We start from the raw sequence: 23,594 nt of genomic DNA on the forward strand, positions 1-23,594 counted from the left end.
AATCCCATAAGATATAGTGATGACCACCAATCTGGATGGTTTTAAAAGGGGATTGGCCATATTTGTGGGGAAGGCTATCAGTGGTTTCTTCTCCTGCTTCTCCAGTGTAAGAGGCAGTAAGCCTGTGCACACCAGTTGCTGGGGAACTTGGGCAGAAGATTGCTGCTTCATTTATGTCCTGTTTGTGGTTTTCTGGTATGCAGCCAGTCAGTCACTGTGTGAACAAAATGTTGGACTAGATGGACTCTTGGTCTGATCCAGCCTTTTAGGTCATGCTCTCATAGTATTGTGCAGAAAGAACACATCCACAAAATTACATAGATCTATCTAATAATATGGTATATAATTTTGTATTGCATAATAATATAAATTAACTTGGATTTTTATTGTTTTCCATACTCGTAGACACAGTTTAGTGTGTAGTTGGTCCTCTCCTGCCTAACTTTGAACAAGTTTGCATCCTGAGAGTCATCTATTTTGAATAACTGGCTTGCAGATTACAGTCCCTTTTCTTGGCTCATACCATAGACAAAGCAAACTTTACTTTTTTGCTGTTTTCCAGCACAACTGGAGCACATCATTTCACTGCATCCAAAGACCATGAACCATTGCTCCAGTCATCAATATGTACAGCGACTGTTAGTGATGTCATTCATTTTTTAGTTAAGGCCTGTCAGGTGGCATTCATGTTGAAGGAAAGTAGTTGAGAATTACAAGTGCTCTGAAGACTCTGGAGTGCTAAAATTATGAGTGATTTGGGAAGATTATTTTGCGCAAGTAAATTTAGCAAAGGATAATAATAATGTGTACAAGAGCAGCTCTTTCCTGTCAATTCTGTTAAATGCTTCAGTTTTTACATTATATCATGCATGGCTTTCTAAGAATAACATGGAGCTTCTCTGTCATTCATGCAATATTTTCCCCTTCTAATATCTACTGCTATCACAGCAGCCAATGTGCTGACCTAAAAAATGAGGGGCAGGCCTGAGAAAACATGCTTTGTTGGTATCCTCCAATGGGATGACTTTTGTAAATGCTGATAGTATGGACCAGCATCATCTCCCTTGTAAATAAGCATTAGATGATCCCACCATTTTTTAAACATGAACCCCCGTGGCATGGCTCGTGTCGCTGGGAACTGGGCTCCTTTTGTTAACAGAGAGTCAGTGCTTATAGCCATCCTGGACTCCAAGAAATGTGTATAGTGTTTAAAAATGTTTCCCTAATCAATCATATTTCATATATATTTCTGGAATACCTTTATTCAGGCCCAAGTTGCACATTAAATTAAAGATGGAGTATGCAGTTGTGTTTCTAATTTTTTAATTACTTAGAAGTCAGTGTGGGGTGGGTGGTTGGGGGGGTCTCCAGAGTAGAACCATTACATGCAAAGAGGGCAGAAATCCAAACCTTTCTTAGGAGCTGCTGCTGCCCCAGTATTCAACACACACCTGCATGGAGGTTTAAAATTTTTAAAAAACTCAATAGGCACCAACTGAGGATTTTTAAAATTTGCATAGGAAGCATATTTTTAAGGTAGAACTGTAGCAGGAGGAACCTGAACCTCTTCTCTTCATGCAGAGTGATGCCTGCTGACATTGTACCCCACAGTCAAAGTCAAGGGACAGTTGCTTTTTATACTACAATGTTTATTTTTGGCTGTCCATCTGACATGCATATAAGCTCCCCTGATTGCTTTGCAGGTATGCCACCTAAAGAAGTGCATGGCTGGTACACAGTCAGAGGGCTCACACATTGCAGAAATGTTGCACGGTTGGCTAAACAACACATAGCCCGTGATTTGGCCCATGATTTGTTTAGCCCAGCATGCAGACCGAAACATGCTGCTTGTGTTTCGCCTAACAAACCAAAGAAATGACTCAGCAACAAACTGTGGGTTATTCATTGAGCTGCTCCTGCTTGGAGTAGGAGCAATTCGGCGCTGCCCATACACGATCAGCCAGGGCTCCAGGTCAATAAGAGGCGTGCAAAAGTCGTGGTCCTCCACCCACACTAGTGGCTCTTCATTTGCGGCCCCGTTTCTTCCTCCTTTCTTTCCCCATTATTCCTTCAGTGTGTGAGAGATGCTTGCTTTATGGATTTAAAATTGTAGCTTAACTTGCACGAGCAGACCTCCAAGTTGAAACTGCAGGGAGAATGGAAATAATTGAAGGTATAGATACTGGTGTACTCAATAAAGTCTTTTATTCAGGACAAAGAAACCCTTGCTGATAGCATAAAAGAAACTTATTCACTTTAATGCGTCCTTCTTGTTGGCTTAAAGCTGAAATACAGTTGCTTGAAAATTAATTTACCTCTCATGAATGACTGGCTGGATTATCTTTGTGGCATAAAATGTAATGATATGTCAACCCGGAGCTCGGAACGCGTTGTGTCTACTGTAAAAAAGTTGTTCCTGAGCACTTAATGTTGTGTTAAATGATGATGTGTCCTTTGCAAATGTATTATTAGTGTCAAGCTGTTCCATCTCTCAAGACTGAGAAATGGCCAGTGATTTTAGCTGCCATTAAACCTGAATAAAAAAGAGTGATTGTGTGTGTGTGTGTGGAGGGGGGGTGCTCATGCTCTTTTTGAGTACTTATACTCCAACTACATTCAAGATAGATCAAAATGTTTCCATTAGCCAAGGATACAGAAAACATCTTTAATTACAGCAATCACAATTGTATTAAAACAAATCTCTCTTCCTCTTTGGTGCGTGTGGGCTTGGAGGAGAAGAATCGTCCCATCCTCAGGGCTCTTAATAGGAAGATGTTATACAAGACAGTCAAGGATGCTGCTCATGTTGTAGTTGACCCTCAAATAGTTGTGAAGCTGTTTCTTTTTAGCTGAAGTAGGATTTTCCATATTGCAGTTTCAATTAACATTTCTACAATCTTAATATCTGATCCTAACAAGGTCTTCAGTGTCAGTTTAGTACCCAGCCCTCCTGTCATAGGAAGACAGATACACTTGTATATTATGCAGAAAATGAATTTGAGGCATGATAGTGAAAAGCCACTTAATGGGGTCTGGTCATACATTTTCTTCCAGTCTGAAAATATGCTTCCCCCATTACCACTGCTACCTGGATGTATATGTTTCCGGCATTACCGCTGCTTCCCACATTTTTCCTACATTACCATTCCTTCCTGGACTACTGTGCCATTTAAATGGAAAGGTGTTGGCCATAACAACATTGTTTAATATGTGGGTAACACTTTGTCTTTGTGGCTCATTTGTGTGCTGATTAAATGTAGTAATGGTTTAACCCTTTTCTGCTTGAGTTGTTCATGCTACCACAGTACAATTTGGCTTAGCACAGCCATTGTGATGAGACAATGCACACGAATGCATTGCTAAAAGTACACTCTCTGTGAAAGTCCTATGGCTTTAGAATTTCTCTTTCATGTAGCTTAAATTTATCTCTTCCATAGCACATGTCTAAATGGCTATACTTGGGGATTAGGAAAGAGAAGCTTAGTTGAACCTGATATGCTGGCAGTGGGTGATACTGAATACACGAAGCACATTAATTCTATTTTAAATATTTTTGTCATTTTAAAATACATGCCAAGGGTTAATGATGCCTGAATCATAATTAAGGATCCCACAGATATGGATCCCATCGATATGCAGTAGATCTGTTCTAAACTTATGAAGAATTCTGAAATTAGAGATGTCCTTTCATATCAGTTCCAGATGCTGATGTTACAGTCTGCCATTCATTTTTTTCTGCACCTAAGAGGAATCATATTCGGAGTCTGTATAAATGGGAAAATGTCAGCTACACTAGGATGGGGCTTGTAGTAAACCCTGGTAAAAAAGAATATTTGGTTCACCATGTTTTTGATGCTGCATTGCCATGTATTTCAGCATCATTTATTATTGTAATATAGAGGGTGGTCACAAACGATAGGGGAAAATATAATGTTTTAGTTTTAGTTATTATTGTGGCACTAGCACAAAAATATTCACGGCAGCAGTTTCTTGGCAGTTACAAATTGGAGAGAAAATGCTGAAAGGGATTTTAAATCTGTACTGTTGATTTCTTTTACTATCTGTCAGTTTTTAGCATGCAGTAAATAACTCATTTTCAAATAATTTGCCTATGTAATTAAATTTAGATTGCATACTTCTCATTTCAAATATTTTGACTCTTCCTTGTTTGCCATTCAATTGTGCCATAATTGGTGTGGTCTGTATAAATGGGCAATAAATTTATGGACTTTTGTTGGAAAGATCAGGCAGTGAATACAACTTGGTATTCATCCCAGGAGGAATTATGATTGAACACGTTTGCAAGAGTTAAAGAAACTGAATTTACTTTTGTTTTTGAATTAAAGACAATTAAAGATTTGCAGGCACCCATAAAAGACAATGAATTGAGGAACAAGTTAGAAGCAAGTCCATTTGCAGGTGAAAAGAAATGCCTTTGAATCAGAACCAGCTGCATTTTCCATGAAAGAATGTGCTTGCTTGATAGCATGATGGACTCCTAAGCCGCTTATGCTTTGCAGTGTTGAGAAAATAGGAATGCATTAATTTTTAAAGTCGCAAATGCAGGCAAAGAACATGCTGCCTCATGACGATAATGAGGGTGGATATTGGAAAGTCAGTGGGGTGGGGGAGGAGTGATAATGAAGGAGCTTCTGAAATGTGAAGATTCATAAAACAATAACCAGACACCCCTACGATAATGAGCTTGGGCAGCAACGAGAACAAAGGGCAAAGATGAAAACCCAATTATTAGTTATGACTGGGAAACTGAAAAGCAGTTGGATGTTCTGAGTTGGTTGTTTAACCCAAGTAGTAAACTTGCTAGAGCGCTGGCATATTTCAGAGGGTGTGTATGGATGTCTCTGTAAAACCAGCCTCAAGGGTTTGACAAAATGGCCAGTGCAACAAATTTTGGTGGCTGCCAAGAGACAGCACTAATGGGAGATGTAGCATCCCAGATGTAGCATAATGGGAGGAAGTGTAGTTGACTGATGAGATAAGTGGAATGCGGTCGGCCACACTTCTTGGGGCTTCACAGAGAAAAACTCTGGCTGATGACATCAAAATATGGCATCTGTTATTAAGTCTGCCTCTGTTATTAAGCCATTCCATCCATCCATCCATTTGCCTGTAACATTTATATCCCATCCTTTTTCCAAGGAGCCTAAGCCAGCATAAATGATCCTCCTCCCAACACCATGTGAGTCCAAGAGTCAGTGACTAGCCCAAAGTCACCCAGGGAGTTTCAGTGACCCAAGTCCCAGACCTGCCTTCCAACCATTACACTGCATGGCATATTCAGTGAAACAGGTATATAGCACTGAACACAGTGACTTGGTTCAGCAGATAAATATAAGGACATTACTGCCCATTGTAAGCTGAAAAAGCTCTGCATTGTTGTCTCTGCCTTCCATCAGCTGACAATGGGATTTGTTGGCTACATTTGTTTTTGGAGCACAGTCTGTTTAGTTGAACTAATACAGCATAAATATCAAAGAGTCTTGTGGCATCTTGAAGATTAACAGATTTATTCTGGCATAAGTTTTTGTGGACACTGCTGCTGAAAGTTCATGCCAGGCTAAAAGTGTTAGTCTTTAAGGTGCCACAACACTCTTGGTTGTTTGTGCTGTGTACTTGATTATATGGCCCTGTTCCAGGAAAATATGTAGCCAAAAATCCCAACAAATTCAGCATTCTTTTGAACAGTGGTTTGACATTTTGAAAATGGTCAAATGGAATTTTGCCTGATGGATCAGAATGGACTTTGGCTGTTTCATCAGCAGATGAAAATGATTAGGTGGATAGTTATGAAAGAAATTCATAGTGGCTCTATTGAGATGATCTTCAAACCACGGCTCTGGAGGATTGAAGGCATGTCATGCTCTTCTATGCTTCCTTGTTCCCTGTCATTTTCCACTTCCAGATTTTCTCTATGCGTATTTTGTTATGCCAGTTACGGCTAACTGTTGACATTGGATAACTACGATTACCTCTAAGCCATGAGGTGCAAACTAACTTTTCATGTGGTTCTGGTTTAGAGTAGTGATTCCCAAAATGGCCAATACCACCCCCTTCTGGCAGCAGTGGAAAGATCCAGGGGAGAGATGATTGGTTGTTTTAAATTTACAGAACAATAGACCTAATACAAAGAAGAGGTGTGGGAGTGGCAGCCCGGAAAAGTTTGGGGACCACCTGTTTAGAGCATAGTGTTAACCAAACTTTTTTTCTAATATGGACGTCATGGGAAGTAACTTTGAAGAAAATCCAGTAACAGTTTTACAATCCTTTGGGGTCTGGAGGATTGGGATATTGTGTCTGAACTGGGTCAATATGTGTGAATAATGTAAATTAAATATGGAGGTAAATCTGTTCTTTTTAAAGTGATTTGAGAGAGGTTCTGCTGCATTCCATGGAACACACAAATATTGTTTGTCCTATTATTGCCTCTGGTCAGACAATGCAAAAACCCGGAGAATTTGTCTTGTGGAGCAAAAGTAGAATAGTAGGCAGACCACAAGCAGTAGTCACTGTTTCAAATCAGTTTCAGTTCTCTAGAAAACAAATTACCCTTTTTCTCAGCCTAACATGATATAAATACATATTTCATCAGTGGAATGTATTGGTTGAAAAACATCCAGGGAATTTGCATTGCTTATATGAGCTAGATATTTCAGGTGGCACCCTTTGGGTGCATATGGCAATTTTGTAGTACAGGTGGTTATTTGGGGATTTTTTCAGAAAGTTCAGCTGTTTAAAAGTTTTTTTTTTCCAGTCGAATAGTAAAATGTGGTTTTCATTACCAAGAACTTAACAGATGTCCTTTGTAAATTTTTACACACAGTTGATTCAGACTTGTATTCTCTGGTATGTACTTTCTCTTCTGGCTCCACTATTTAGCAAGGAGAGCGGTAAATTAATCACAGATGCTTTGTTTTGGAGAGTTACCAGCTGTAGAGTCATTATTAAAATAGATTGTTTGCAATAAAGGTAGTTTCAGTTGTTAATATCGACTTTAATTTCAGACTGCAAATACTGTCAATGTTAACTTGTGCCAAGGTCAAATTTAGGAAAACAGGAATAGAGAGCATGGAATTTAAATCAGCAAAAATCCTAAAAGTGATACTCAGGTACACTCCTGTCTGTTCATGGGTCTTCTCTGGAATGAGAGATGATTGGAGAGAGGCTTTTTAGGGCATAACAGTGCTGATGGAAATCCAGGATTACATCTGCCTGCAATGTACTCTGATGTATACCCAGGCCACAGAATTTGCATCGTGCCCCATGCTATGCCCTGACCCAATTTCGACCGCAGTAACATTTCTGTGTTTTGTGGAGTTAGTGTGACTCAGAAAATGTGCTGGCATGTGATTATTCTGTTCCACATCCTCGCTTCAATGAGGAAACCTGGTTTTGTATGTTGATCCTATGTGGGGAAAGAAGATAATTGGCTCAGGGTTTCATAAGGCAAGGTTGCATTACCAGAGGTCCAGGAGCCAAATTTGGCACTTGCAGGGGTCGCAGGCCCTTTGGGGTTTTCCTGAAACCAAGCCCTTTTCCCTGGCCACATACCCTTTCCCGTATTTAATGGCTTTCACAGTTTTTGTGTAGACTACACCCTTCCTATTCTAAAAGGTAGAAATGCCTGTCCTAATGCTTAGCTTTATGGCATTTTGAGCTCTTCTCTTTTTACTCTACCCCTTTTCCCAATGGAATTGGGATAAATTGCCATACTCACAATTGAAATGCAACCCCAAGAGCTTCTGTCATGGTGGGTGGGATCAAAGGCAAGAGCAGAGGGCAAAAGTTGCCCCAAATATCAACATATATTAGTTTCAGAATGCCATTAACAAGGCAGAAAAGATGGCATGGCCCTGGACCTGAGGTTCTGCCCTTCTCATCTACAGCAAGGTTGCACTCAAAGTTGTTCAGAAGAAATACTGAGCAAATCGGATATCTATCTAATTCTCCACACTTTTCTAGAGCTGTTTTATTCTTGTTCATCTTTGGAAATGGCAGGTCTTTCTGCTGTAAATTATACCTTGCACCCAATCTTTTGTTCTTAGCATAGATATGAAAGAGTATTTCAGCCTTTCTTGTATCTTGAACTGAAATGAGCACTTTTCGTTTGTCTTCTTTTGAAAGGCTTTGGGAATCTGTGTTCAGAACCCCAAGTGAATCATGTCTAGAGTTTGACCCGAAGTACACATTTTTAGCAGCTGTGTGTCTTTAGTTCAAATTGGCTCTAAAAGTGTTACAAGTTGAGATAACATTTTTAAGCCAAGTTTCACGCTGGCATGAATTCTTATGAGCTTATAAACTCAGTCAATTCATAATGGAAATTCTGACAGTTCCTTTCCTATCACATAGCACATGCTCATGTCGTAATGATTGGTACCAAGCAACCCATGGAAGCTCTGCCTGCCTTGTTCCACTGTGGCTGTCTTTGGACATATCCTTGGGAAAGAACAGATTTAACAATGCACTCTGCTATAAGTGTATAGTCCCTGCGAGGGTGTCCTGGAAGTCACAGGATAGATCATGTCCCCGCTTTCAAGGATGGAGAAAGAGGCTTGCTTTGAGGAGCTTGGATTTCAGTTGCTTCCTCACAGCCCCTGTGGAAACCTTGGAAACTTTTACCTCTGCAGTGCTGGAACACCAATAGTAGTAGACACAAAACTGGATCAGATCAGGAAGTATGTTGTGGGTGGTATCCCTGCCCCCGCAATACCCTGACAAAGAGGGAACTGTAGACCAGTTCTGTAGCTGGAAGGCACAATTTCCCCTCCATGGGGGGTAGGGGGGCAAAGCAGGAACTTCTTTCCCATTTTGCTCTGATCCCTGGAATTTCAATTCTGCAAATGATACAGAGAAAAATGTCCTGAAGATTCATACAGATTCGAAATACAGCAGAACACGGGTTAACATGCCACATGATTTCAATCTTCTTTAAATCCAGAGGAGGCATAGCCTTAGGGCCTAACTAGACGTGATGTGAACTGTGTCGCCTGCCACATTGCAAGAGTTTTGTTGTTGTTGTTGTTTGTTTTTATTATTTAATGGTAACCATATGGGTATGGTCTGTTTTCAATTTGGAATGCAGTGTGGAGGGAAGTTTTAATCCTTCTTTCCCAGCCATAATCCTGACAAAGTGGGCCTTCTCTGTGCTGTAATTATCAACAGGAAAAAGGCTGCCACTGGTGCTGTTGGGAGCTTTTTTCCCATTGCTAACTGCTGCATAGGGAGCATCAGAGGTGGTGGTGAGGCAGGAATGAATGGATAAACTTCTACTCCCCATCTGTTGTGTTCCCAATTCATAGCACCCCCCTCAATATATTTACTAGGGATTTTTTTAGGGAAAGAAGTCTTGTAAGATGCTGCAGGAGACATTGTAGCAATCTATGTCCCTGCTTTTGTGGGGGGGGAGCTTTGTACCCCCTCTAAACACATTGCAGATAAGGGGATAAAAAAAACTGAGGAGACCCTGGAACATTCCCTCTCAGCAGAAACTTGCTGAAGTTTTTTGATGGGGGATGCTCATGTCTCTCAAAGTTCCCCTTCATATTGCAACTGTTCCTAAGGTGCTATCATCTTGGGAACATATAAAAATAGCAAAGTATTCCCTGGTTGTGGTGGAAACAATTACCCAGTTACCTGGAAATGCCCGTTACTTTTGTATGTTGCTGAGTTGGGAACATTTGCAAATCTAGGAGAACCATGGGAGAGAGAAACACCTCAGTGTCCTTGTGGGATTTGAGATCTTCCTTCCACAAACAACAGTCTCTCTGGGCTTTTGAAACACTTGACAGATCAAGTGTGACAGCTGTCGAATGATTCAGCAGTGAGTGGAGCGATTGTGCACTATGGGCAGAGTGGGTACCTGCTGGATTTGGCCAGCAGGCACCCCCCAACCCATTATCCAACTCATGTTTCCCATTGCAGATCCCGTGTATGTCTGGTCATTTGCAGTTGGCAGTAATCTAGATGGCAGTAATTTTAAAAATAGATAATTCTGTATATACTTACAAAAAAGGTGTTGAGAGTTTAAAAAATGAGGGGCAAGCAAGGGTAGCACCTGCAAGGGTCAACTCATGGCTGCTTGGGGAGGGGATCATGGAAGCTGGGGATGGCTTTACAGCTGGATTAGCAGCTGCTTTTTAAAAAAACTCTCAAGTTAAAGGGGTTATGGAAAGGTGATAAAAACACCTGCTAGCTTCCCATAGGTGCCACTTGGACAATTCATTGGTGGGGCTAGCACTTATGACCCCCCCCCTTTTTGTTTTCACCATTCTTCACAAGTGACTTGACAGCAGGTGACCATGATAAGTTGTGTCATCCAGGGTTGGATGACATGGCGACGCTTAATGTGTCAAGCCATGGCTTATCATCAGGGTGGCTTGTAACCCAAACTTCCACCTTGACAAACCCATTGTGGGTCATACTACACTGCAACCCATTGTGATTAGTAAGGCCTGGTGGATTGCTATGTTGTACAGTCCCAGCCTTGGAGTTGGATTTCCATGAAAGGGTTGCCATGCCTAGCTGGAAGGCACTGAAACTTCCACATAGGTCAGGAAGCCTTGTAAGGCCAGTTACTTGGTGATGGGGATCCATTCCTCCTTTTCATTCTCTCTCAGAATGAGGGCAAAGGGGACTTCCTTTTCCCTCAGAGATGTCATCATGTACCAGAGTAGAGCTTGTAGCACCACAAAGTGAAAAAGTCCTTTCATTTTTAAAATGAAGCAGGAACAGAATAAGCTGGAATTTTGTGAATGCTCACTGAAGCAGAAGCCAAATCAAAATCAGGGAGACTTTTGAGGGGACATGCAGATTACTGCACCGGAAAGAGAGTTGCTGTGAAGAGGCAGGAAAAAGAAGAGTGAAAGTATAGAAATCGGGCTTTCTAATGGGATCCTATGTCCCTCCTGCCCCTTATCCAAAACTGCAGGTTTGAAATTTAAAAAGGGGGGCAGTTTGATGTAGTGCTTAGTGTGTATTTTTGGGGTACATATTTGGGAGATCTGAATGCTGGTCCCCACTTGTCCATAAAGCTTTCTTGGTGTCTTTGGCCCCAACTGACTCATGAAGACTTGGCATGGCACTATCCCCAAATACATTTGCTTACGATCACAACCTTACAGACAGCAAGGTGATAAAGTGTAGCTTTCAGCTAATTTAATACTAAAAAAAAGGCAGACTTGCCACAATAATGCATTCTTGTGACATGAGGCATGAAAACAGATCCTGCTAAAACAATTCCAGCATGGTCAAAACCTGTTATTACTAGGCAGGAAGTCCTTTTTATTTTTCTAGACTTGCATTTGGGTCCAAGGTTAATAATCTGATGATATACAAGCAGAATGACAACAAACCCACAAGAACTGTCTCCAAAAAAGAGTTTTTATCTTATTGCCAATTAAGCACCCATTCATGTAAATATGTATATCTATGTCTTCCCAGTATCTATAACTTTTTCATTACAGGATTTTCTATTTACTTGGGGGATGGGGCTTGTGCTCAGTTTGGCATGACTGCATACTGTGCTTTAGCAGCAATCTTTCCAAGTATCCACTTGTAAATAATATGACCATCCCAAGCACAAATAATAAATTGCTCAAATTATACTGTCATGTATTCCCCATTAGAGCAAACAAAATTTCTCACTTTGCAACCAGCTCTAATGTTCACACTTGCTCTTTCTGGCCATTAAAGTCTGCAGTTGCATTTTTGTGCTTTGTCAGGGAAAATTTGAATATGCTGTATACATTAAAATAATTGTTCTTCATTTACCATGGAGTGTTTTCAGTAACTGTTTCCCCCACCTCCTTCCATAGGAAAACAAGATTACAAGAAAACCAAGCCAATGTTAAAAGCAACAAGATTAAAAGCAGAGGCCAAGAAAACCGCACCAGGCATAAAGGTATACCAGCTGATAGCATAACCAACATCCTATAGATACTGAGCTTCTTTTCCCTAAAGAAGTTCTGTGTGAATGTTGATCACTGAGAGATATTGTTTATGACACTTTGAAACCCTAAATGGAATGCTGGGATCTAAAATATTTATGATGGATTTCTTTTTCTTTCACCCACAGCCAAACTAGATGGTCTGAAATTGAGAGGCTGCAGTGCCTTGCATCTTTGCTTGGGAGTCAGTCCGATTGAACCTGGTGAAATTTATTTGTGAATTAACAGGTATAGAAGTGGGTGGCCAAGTACTTTAGGTTGATAAATGTGCTTGTTTTAATGCTGCCTGTGAGCTCCTGGGTGCCATAAACCACTTTTTAGGAACATAGGAAGCTGCCGTGTCCTGAGTGAAACTCTTGATTCATCAGTACTGTCAACTCTAGCTGGCAGCAGCTCTGTGCTGTTTCAGACAGGAATTTTCCAGGTCTAACTGGAGAGGGTGGGGATTGAACCTGGGACCAGGTGCTCTACCACTGGTCTGTGGTCCTGGCCCCCTTTAGAACAACTGCCATCTCGAGGCATGGGAGAAATGCTTTACAGCACAACTCCATTCAGATGTCAGCTCCACTGACTTTCAATAGGACTGACTCCCAAGCAAGGGTATATAGCATTACAGCTTTGCTGGGTTTTATGCATCATCAGTGGCTGTGTTGAGTGTGGTGGTGACTTTTTGTTTGTTTGTATAGATATAAATACTAAGTGTTGGTATGTGTTTATATATGTAACATTAACCCAAGCTACAGTTTTTGTCTCTAGTATGAAAAATTATTGCCTTCTCTATCACTGGCCCAGCGAGGAGGCTGGTGGACTTTGAATTATTTTGAAACTTCTTCTATTTAAAGAGTAAAGAAGGTGTAATTATGACTTAACAAGTACAAACGATAAATAATAACATGAAGGGCATATACAGTGTACTGAAGCCCTCTGCCCAGCACAGACACACAATCTCATGACCCTGTTGTAGAGTTAGGCTGAACATATGTAGTTTGTTTAAGTTGCTTCCGATATTTTCCTCTCAATTTATTTTTGGTTCAAAATAAATCAACATAAAATCAGCTTAGCAACCCATGCTGAGAAAAAGATGCAGATCGGAGGGGGGAAAGGTTAAAAAAATGAGCTGTTTCTATTGAAAGGAATTTCAGTAATGTTCAAAGAGAACATTTTCTTGTTTCTGGCAGATGAGAAATCAATTCCCCCCTCCCACCCAAGTGATAGCTTACAGCAAATGGCAAGGTATTACTACCATGCTGCAACAGCTGTTGAGCTGCCAGATGATGCATTTGGTTGTCTTCCAGAATTTGCTATTATAATCACGAAACAGTGGTTTCTTTTCGCTCCCTGATAGCTGATCTCGATCAAGCATTGCCATGCAATGCGGTCTGTTTTCACAACATAATCTCCTCAGTAGTGCTTTGTGTCAGGCTTTAATGAGAAAAAGTAGACTGTCTTTTTGGGTGTTTGTTTAAAAGGCGGATTATTAACATATTGAGCCGCACCATTTCCCCCTCCCTTTCCTGATTACATGTTACCTTTTCTGTCAGGAGCTGTGTGTTCCAGTTCACTGCATGGCAGACTTGGACCTAGCTTCAGCAGGAGACAAAATAGGCGAGATATTATAAGCTGGAGTGAAAATTCTCTCCCACTCAATTTAAGTGGTGTCAGGGCCAGCAGCCTCACCATGCTGGGCTTGAAAGCTAACTCTAGGAACTGCAAGCAGAGCCAAACGGAAAGGGAAACGTTCTGTTGGCTTCAGTTGTAGGACCGTAAATGACAAATAACATTAAAATGTGGTGATGAGGCAATATTAATATTTCTGAGACTTTACATATTAAAGGTGATATGCAAATGATTAGGAGTAATAACACCTTTTAGAAATGGAGTTCTTCTTCATGACTCTTACTTCAGAGTCATTTTCCTTGGTCTAAGGTATGCATATTGGACCTCAAGTCCATAGGCCAGATTTGGAACTCCTGTGATCAGCATGCAAATTTAGGTGCTTTGGATCCATTCCCAGCAAGTGTGCATGTAGTAAAATATTGGCATGGTCTATGGTAAGCAACACATGGCACTCTATACACTATTTGAATGCATTTTCCTTTCCACACTGAAGTATTATCTATAATTTAAATCCATGCCATTCAAGGCAGCAGTAGGTGGAGCTGGGTAGGTGAAGAAGTGAGCTAGAATATGTAAGATCACAGCACTGACATTGCTACATGCTGGAGCAAAGAATATCCATTGAGCTTAGAAAATGGATGGACAACCTGTAGCCCGTACTGCTCCCTAAAACTGTAAAACAACAGCAGCAACAGCAACAAAAACAAAAGCTGGCACTTGGAGCAGCCATTTTTGAAGTGTTTGATGTCCTTTTTGAAAGCAAGCTAATTTTGACCCTCTTGGTGCTCTGTAGCTGCTCCAGAGGCCATAGTTTAACTGTCTGTCTGTTTGTTGGTGCTATGGGTGGAAGAGGGGGTTAGGTTGTGTAAAAATGGCCCTTGGACCTCACAAATTTGCCCACAACTGGCTTAGAAGGACATTGAAACACCATAGTTTTTTTCAGAAACACAGATATAAACCATCTTTAAGCATTCTCCACTTATTACTTTATTACTTATGCAGAGAAATAGTTGTGAATTGCCACCAGGGATGTAGTTTGCAGAAAGTTTACAAAGTTCATGTAGAACCCCCCTGCCTCCACCCTCAAAAGGGGTACTAAACTTTTCTAAACCAACCCCAGTATGGTACTTGTGATTTCATAACTGGCATGCTAATTAGTCTAGCCTGCCATATTTTGATTGCCTGTCATTTTTATGCTGGGTTGAAAGTAACAAAGTTTCATTTAGTCATTGCCATTTAATACTTGGTTAATTTCCCCAATGAGTGATTTTATCTGTGTTGATAATGTCAACATAGTAACTTGTGGGCCATAAATATTCAATGATTTTGACTTTGTGTTGTGAAGAAGGATGATTGTTCTCAACTGAAGGATTTATGCACTTTTCTATATATATTAAAAGATTTTCATGCATTGATAGTTTTCCCATTGAAAAAGCCACTGAAGTTAAGTTCTTTTGTTAGCATCTGAACCTATGACTGATGCTATCAATTCTTTCAGAGTTTTCCCAGTCTTTCAAGACAAACTCATTCAAAAAGTGTCAGGTTCCAGGTCAACCCAAACCCAAAGAAGACCTCTTCACTGGTGGTGAAGTCTAATCCCCCCAGCAGAACCCTTTCCTGTAGTAGACATGGGCTTACCTGAGATTCCTGTGATCTTTAAAACACTGATGCTCATTAGGGTGCCTACTGAGGGCCTACTTGTGAGGAGGAAGACCCACTGAAAATCATCTGCAATTGTCAAAAGAAGCCAACATATAAGCTCTCAGTCCTCCAAACATTTGTTGGGTAAACAGTTCCCTTGCAGCTATTGTGCTGCAGATATGGGTACAGAGAGCAAAAGGTAGGTTTGCATAACAAGCTACCCTGCATTGTTTACATGATGCAGGAGGTTTTTTTTTTGCTTGGATTTATTTTTTTATTTATTAAAACATTTACCTCATGGATGATCAAGTGGTTTCTATGCTAGTGTGGTTTCTACTCTCCTCACTCAGTCCTCTCACTGTGGGCACATATCCCATTAGCCACTGCACCTGAAAGTGGCTGGAGTAGCTGCTGCTGTTCCCTGGAGACACTTTGCCTATTAGGACATTGAAAACCATGATGCTTTGGACGACCAGAGAAACCATGGTGAAGCCAGAAAACCATGGAAGAGACTGTTGTTCCTTATTGTGGTTTCTAAAATACCTACAAACATACCATGCTGAAATACAACAACAGGGTCTGGAGGGAATGACAGACTATCCTGTGCAGGAAATTGTCACTTCTCAAGGTGTACAAACCTGCCCAAACTCGACAGGACCTCCAAGACGCACATGATAAGGGAATGGGGAATGTAGAAAGTTTTAAAAGTGCTCAGTGTGGAAAGCTTTCCTAATTGGAAAATTCCTAATTGGAAATTTCCCAGGACTTTCCTAATTGGAAAATTCCCATATAAATACACAATAGCAGAGTCCTTTAGCAGGAAGCCCAGTTCTGTAGTGTGCTTAGAATAGTAAACAATTATGTAAAGATAAAATTGTAAGGAATGAAGGACAATGGAATGGACACTTTAGTATCCAAGGAAGAGGAAGTCACTGCAGTTGTATATTGCTTGTGTACTTTTTCCTCTTAAGATGGGCCTGGAAGCAAAGATTCAAGATAAACAATCAGAAATAAACATTCTGCTATTGCCTTTTCATACCCATAAGACTTACGGCTGCATCCCTTGCAACTTTAATGTAACAAATTTGACGCAACTTTCATTTTCAATCCCATTAGACAAAACCAGAGGAAGACACTAAAGCTTAAAATAGCCTTCATAAAGTTCCTTTCTACAAGATGAGATTCCTAGTAAAAAAGTATCCATAATTTGAATAGTTGTTTTCTTTTAAAGGCTATTATGAGTCAGATTATTTGAGAGGAAAAGGACACTGGGGCTACCTGCAAAACGATAACCCACAGAGAAATCATAGCCCAAGAGAAGCTATAATATTTGACAAATGTATGAGGTGGCATATACTGAATTATGGATCTAAAATACTGATAAAATATAAAAAGAATTCATGTAAATGCAAATGAAGTGTGTTCCAAGGGAGCTTGCCAGATCAGGGAGCTGATTTTTTTTTTTTTTTAATATGGAGTTGACAGAGGAAATTTAACTCTTTCAAGGTCTTGGAATAATACAGTTTTCCATTTTCTCTAGCATATGTACATGCACAACTGCTTGTGCAAAGGGAATTCATACACCCTTTTGAAAATCAATAAGGGTGCAATTCTTTGTCTGTTTAACAGAAATTAACAACTTCCACAGGTGTAGAACCTCAGGAACAGTGGCCGAATTTGCCCCTTCAGGGTTCCCAAGTATAGATCATTAGGTGGGTTCTGGCTTTTATGCATTTACTCTCAGTTGACAAGGTTGAATATCACTCCCAAGGTCTAGTTTTGACAAGAAAAGCCTTGAGCTAAAATATGCTGTTTTTATTTTCTTTTTTGTGGGTGGGCAGGGGGATTCTTGGTCCTTTTCCTTTGCCCCCACAAGCTGCATGCACTGCTAGACTGTGGCCCCGAGAAGTTCTTCAACATAAAATTTAGCACTTGTGGTGAAATGTCTCTGCAGTCCTGCCATAGAAAGTGCTGCAACATCAGAGGTGGATATCTGACTTGAAGCATTTTCCCATCCACTCAACCTGACCCTCCTGACCCCTGCAGAAAGTGTGGAGAAAATGGGTGTGCTGGGGTCAGGGAAATGGGCTGGCAGGAGAGAGGCCATGGATCCACCAGGTCCACAAGCTCCTCTGTCCCCTCCCGTAACCAGACAAATCTGCAAATTGGAGCCAGATGCAATGGATACCACTTCTTGGGAAACACTAGCATGAAATGTCATCTGGCCATTGGCCTTTGTGGGCACGCCGGACACATTTGGGTGGCCATTGTGAAAAGCTGGACGTCAGACTGCACAGGCCTCTGGTCCAATCCAGCAGGACTCTTCTTACATGCTTATGTTCTTAAGGTTAACTATTTCACCACAACCATGGTTGACTAGTTCACCCATTACTTTTTTTCCAAAAAGAAAGTTAAGATTCCTCAAGTAGTATATAAATAAAACCCTCAGAACCTTCAGTGTCTGAACCAGTGTTAACTTTAAACTCTATTAGGTCTGTTCCCAGAATTTCTAGATTGGGACCATTATCATGGGAAATCCAGGTTTAAGGGTATTTGCATGAGGATAATAATCAAACTGTGCTGAGAAAATTATATGATCCAGTGTTGATTTAGTAAATATAGATTCATGAAATGCCATTTGTTCTTTATTCACCTGAAATGTTTATACAGCTAACTTTTTTAAAATCTGTCATTGCTACAGGAAGTCAGCCTTGTCCTTGCAGCTATATTTGTATTTCTCTTGGCATCTTATGCTTTCTTTTATCTGAAATTCTCCGAAGAAGTTGACCTTGATCTGGAGCAAGATGAAAACTAGCAAATGTCTTTTTCAAGTTTTCTTCTAGAAAAGCATTACCTTGACCACTCAGATCACGAACAAAGTATCTCTTCAGGGAAGTGAATATAACTTGAACCAGCTCCTGCAGTTCCAAAACTAATAATACTCATGAGATTATCCCAGCCAACCTTACAGATTTTAATGAGCTGCTTCTGCTATTCAAACTGTCGTTTATTGGCTGATGTTGAACTTTTTTAAAGTTTGTTGCTCAAGATGAAAATATTTTATTCCAGAAGACAATTTCCTGCATTTATTAGCATTACAGTGATGGTGGAAAGACTTTGATTTCCTTGGAGTTGTTTCTGAACTAGAATAATTTGCTGTTTTCAAAGGATGGCAACAAATAGAAATTCCAAAAATAATACACACAAAACGCAAACATAATAGAACACAATTAAATCCTATGATATGTCCTACCCCTATGAGCATGCTTCACTTTTAAGTTACTTTGATTACAGTGGGAAAGATTGAAGCATGTGCTCACTTCTCACATTAAGACAAGTTTAAAAGTACTTCTCTGTGGCTGGAAGATGCCCCATATTTGTTAAAGCAAGAACTCTAGACCATGGACAGCTATGTAAGGTGAAACGGGAATACAAGCTGATGAGTTGGGAACTGACTGCACAGTCCCATCCCCACCAAATCCCGTTGCACCCTAGATGCAATGTTGCAAAATTACACTTGGTTCCTACCAATTTCAATGGAGAAGAAATGTCTATTGAAATTGATGAGATTTTAGCATGTTTACATTGGACTGAAATGAACTTGCTGATATGAATTGAGAAAACATGAATACCAAGCCTGTGCCAAGACCTGTAGTTCAAAGGAGCCCACAGAATGCTGATTAGCAGTGGGACACTAATAGAACAATCCTTTGCATGTCTGTTCAAATGTAAAGCTTATTTAGTTTGGTGGTACTTAATCCCATGTAGGTGTGTTTAGGATTGCAGCTTAAGTTCATAATACTTCAACAACAGGAGATATCAAGTAAGTAGGCATTATTTATGCAGCATTTTTCTCAATTTGCAAAGGCTGTCCTGTGTTAAGCAGGTTTCCATTAGGAAAGTGAGAAAACTGGGAATTTAATGGGAGGAAAATTAAAATCAAAAACCAGAAAAGTTTTGATGTCAGTCTATAAGTGATATGTTTGGATTTATCTTGAAATAGCATATTAAACTATGCTTGGGTACAGCAGTCAATGACAGAAGCCAGAACCAGAAAAGAGAGGTTTAATCCAATTCTTTGAAGATTGGAGCTAATGAAAACAGAATGGGTTCTTCTCGTTTGTGCACCAAAAGAATAAGAGCAAGTTCCATCAACCACAAATGCCTGCTTTGCTGTCTTCCAATGGATGTTTGAGTAAAATATGGCAACATTCAACTTATTCAAGACTGTTTGGAATCAACTTTGATCAAAATCTTTGAATCAAGGCCTCTTTGTTGTGAGAAGAAAGGATCCCCAAATAAATAAACATGCTTTAATAATTTGTAATTTCAGCACATCTATACAGCAGAAAATCACAGCAAACCTATCTGTTCAGAAAGAGCTTTCCATTTTATTTTATTTTTTAGTGCGAGTTTATTTTCAGCGCCATCCTGGCTCTTTTGTATGTGTGTGTATCAGCAATCATCTTTTTCATTTATTGCCAACTGTTCAAGGCACATGTGTTCTGTCAGAAATGGCACCTGGATGACAGAAGCTCAAGCATTCACATATGCCTCTGAAGCAAAGTTCCTTGCCTCTTGGGCTATCTGAAAGAGTGTAAATAGAAAGTTCAGTTGATGTTGATTTTAATTAGTGCATTGCTTCATTAATATAAAGTTGATATTCTGTTTTAATTATACCATTGCTGCTGCCTGCAGTATCAATGTAGAAAATACATGGTGGTTGTTGGGTTTTAAAAAGGAAGGAAGGAAGCAAAAAAGAATGAAAGCAAGCAAGAAAGGAAAAGATTGCCTTTGCAATCAGGCAGTCATTTTTTATCTATTCCAATATTAGTTGTCATATCTTTTTTATATATTAGCTCAGCTGAATTAGGAGTATTCTGGCTCCTTCATATTTACTTGCAAAATAAGGGGGAGTATCCAGTCCTGGCAATCTGCCAACACCAATCATGTTGCATTAGAGTTAATGTTTACTAGCACAACGTCCAGAAATTCGGTCAAGCTAGGGTTTGTCTCCAGGTGCGTTCTGAAGCACTGCTTTCCTGTTACACTAACTAATGGGCATTCCCACTAGCACAAGGGCAGTTGGGTAACATCCATACTGTAGAAGGGTTTTTTTTTCCCATTTCCAAACAAAAGCAACAGTATTAACACTACAGTTAGGTGTGTTCTTTTGCATGCACATAATTCATTTTCTGTACAGATCTGATGGTGGAAAAGGTTATGAGGAGCTGGCATTGTTGCATGTACCCATTCATTCCACTGGGCACACACACAAACCCCAGCATTGATCCACATGTAACAGTTTGAAAGCCTGGAACTCATTTGAGCATTTTGTCCATAATGTTACTCAGATCTATCAAAGGACCAATTGACTGGGGTTTTGTTGAGTTGTTGCTTTTTAAAATGTGAGCTACTATGCATTCAGTTGAAAGACTTGACTCATCATTAAAACATTCCACATGCTGAAATCCTATATCTACTCACCTGAGAGTGAGCCCCAGTGAATTCACTGGCACTTACTTGTGACGTAGATGTGTATAGGCTTGCACTAAAAAATTGAGGACACAATGCAGACCAATTCAGACAGTGAAAACTGGACATTTTACGTGGGAAGCTTTACCTCACTTGGAGTGAGTGCTGTGAATGTTTATGACTGATAATGATATTTGGCAATTTGGTGATATTATAAAAAGAGACAAGTTTGGAATTCTGTCTTCACTACCTTTGCAGTTAACTTGGAATTTTGGAAGTGAAACTGGCAAATGCATAAACTGACAAAGGTCTTGTGTGTAATGTTCATTTGAAAAGAATATTGAACACATTGAGGTCTGGCTCCTAACCAGCTTAACAAGCTGACAATTTCTACCCCTTGATCACACTGACACCCACTCTACACAACCCCTCCCCTTTGTAGAGGAAGAATAGCATGGCCCAGTGTCAGCAAGGTGTGCTGAGTTCACTAGTATTTTTTTCCCTTCACCACATTAGAATGGCATTGACCTGTTAAATTGTGTGGACTGGCCCCAAGACAGAAGAATAACATTTTAATCTATCCCTTTTTAAATGTCTATCTTACCTCAGAACATTGTGTTTTATAGAAGGCATATGTAGAGACAAATGTTACCAAGAAGGGGAAAGGAATTTTCAATGCATCTAACTGATAGTAACCTTTCCTCATTTATTTTTATTTTTATTTTTATTTTTACTGAAAGCACAAATATGTGGGGAAACAGCCAAAACGTTAGGTACCAGTGTCTCTCAGCAGATGTCTCAGCATTATTTTGTACTTGCTTGGATGAATAAACATGCACAACTGTGAAATGTTACATTGTAGGAGCCTTTTTTATTTTTAAAAATGGGACAATCTGTTTACCCTCCTAATTGAGACAACAGTATCATTTGTTGCCAGTTTTGGAAGCCATAACTATGCACTGTAATCACTGGGACCAAACAAATACCTGGGAAAGACGATCACCTACACATGCATTACCTTTTAGAATTAATGTAATAATGGCATTACTTTTTTGTTATATTTTAAGACTGCTCAATAAAAAAGTATTAAACTTGCTCTGCACATGGAATAAAGGCAAGACAGTATTCATTATTTAGTTTGACAACAGAGCAGTATCTGTCTTGCAGATCCTTTCACTAATTTAATGGGAAGGCCTGAAGCCTTCCAAAGAATTACAAACACTCCTTACCATAATGTTTCTGAAATGTCAGAAGGAATCTCCAATGATCAGGACTGCTTTGGAAAGAGGTGTTTTCAGTCATTTTCAGGGTTGCTTTTGGAATTACAAGGACCCTATTGCACAAAAGGTGCTTTCTCAACTGCAGGGGAATTGATGGAAGCTGAGTGACAATTCTAGATACTGCCCAATATTTATAAATCACTCTAGACAGCGACTAAGCTTACTTGGTATCATAGCATTAGTCTTAAATCAAGAGCCGACTATGGCTGGATCTACAGGAACTGGGAAAGAGGTGAGCAAGATTCACCTTTTTTGGGAGGAGTGGGGACAGTGGTCTTGCTAATGAATCCAGAAAACTCAGCTATCTCACCAGAAAGAACATGAAAGGAAAATAACACTTTGCCTTCTGATTTGCAAGATCTGCTTGCTCATCTACTGGTGATAACAAGGCTCTTCAGCAAATGACTGCTGCATACCTGGATATGGACATTTGGATGTAATGATTCCCAAGGAATTGGGATTTATGTATCACACTTTGGGTAAAAAGTACTTTTTATACAATGAAAGCAGATGAATGATGAAAATGAGAATCCTTCATAAGGATCACATTAATAAGGAACTACCTCTAGAGTAGACAGGGACATGCAGCTTGATTTCAGCATCCTTCTGAAGAGAACCCTTGCTCTTTTTTGGGGGTGGGGGGAGAGTTTGTTAAACTCTGTATGCATGATACGTGCAAAACTGCACTCCCACTGGCACTTCCTGTTTTAGCAAGGGGGTGTATTTGCCTGTTGCAGGGGGAGAAACCTTTTATCCCAAGGTCCAAATTCAGTTCTGGAGAAGTTCTCAGGGGTATATTGCAGTGATGGGCAGACCAGAGGCAAAAAGAATGGGCCAAATACTGGTACTGCCAATAACTAGGTTTTAAGAGAGGCATTTCAGTCTTTTAAAATTGAGGGAGGTGGGTGGACAAAACCTGGGAATTTGCCAGAATCAGAGGGCTGGATTACAATCCCAGCCGGGCTGGATTTGGCCTATGGGCTTGTGCTTGAGTTTGCTACAGTCCCAGCTCTTAGAGCTTGCATTACCACCAAACAAATTTTAACACACACTTCATGAGCTCCAGTACATAACAGGAGTTATACATTCACACAAAAAAGTGTGGGTAAATGGATAGGTTAGAATTTGGGTTTTCAAGCCGCATATTCTGGGGTTAACCTCTTCTTTGCTGTCTGACTGCTTCATATTAACAATTTCTCTGCAAAATTGATTTCTTCAAGGATTCTGAAGCCGAACCTTCAGTTTGGCATGGCATCTATTCAATACACCAAAGAGAGCCTAACTTGAAAGCTGTGTTTAACTTAGTGTGCCATTTGTTTTGCTGGAGTAAGCTCTTACTGACAAATAGCCAAATTGAGATACACCAGGTTTCTGAAGGCATTATTTTCTAAAAATTACCCTGGGCAAAGACAAAGCCTGTGATTATGAGGAAATCTCCTCTCAGGATCCATTGCCAACAGTTTGGATTCACTATTACCTTTAATAATGTTGCAGAAGCCTTGCAACTTTCTGCTTTTATTTATCACAAGGCAGTGGCATTTGAGGGAGAGATGATGCGGCATAAAGGTAAAGAATTGCCAGAGAAGAGCAGCTTGAGAATGGCTAAGATTAATGAACA

The 23,594-nt window shown here is 40.0% G+C and overlaps 1 protein-coding gene across 3 annotated transcripts in view; it reads left to right on the top strand.

Annotated features, from left to right (window-relative positions):
- The window catches only part of TRIQK (triple QxxK/R motif containing), a 35,465-nt gene extending 13,710 nt beyond the window's left edge, over positions 1 to 21,755 (top strand). For all 3 annotated transcript variants that reach the window (XM_044424286.1, XM_044424287.1, XM_044424285.1), the window contains exons 3-4: positions 11,832 to 11,917; positions 17,923 to 21,755. In XM_044424286.1, coding sequence (XP_044280221.1) covers positions 11,832 to 11,917; positions 17,923 to 18,036 — 200 coding nt within the window. In that variant the 3' untranslated portion in view covers positions 18,037 to 21,755. The remainder of the gene's footprint in view (positions 1 to 11,831; positions 11,918 to 17,922) is intronic.
- Positions 21,756 to 23,594: the final 1,839 nt, after the last annotated feature.

Source organism: Varanus komodoensis, unplaced genomic scaffold, assembly GCF_004798865.1.
Source record: "Varanus komodoensis strain SLA01 unplaced genomic scaffold, ASM479886v1 scaffold14_1, whole genome shotgun sequence".
Lineage (NCBI taxonomy): Eukaryota > Metazoa > Chordata > Lepidosauria > Squamata > Varanidae > Varanus > Varanus komodoensis.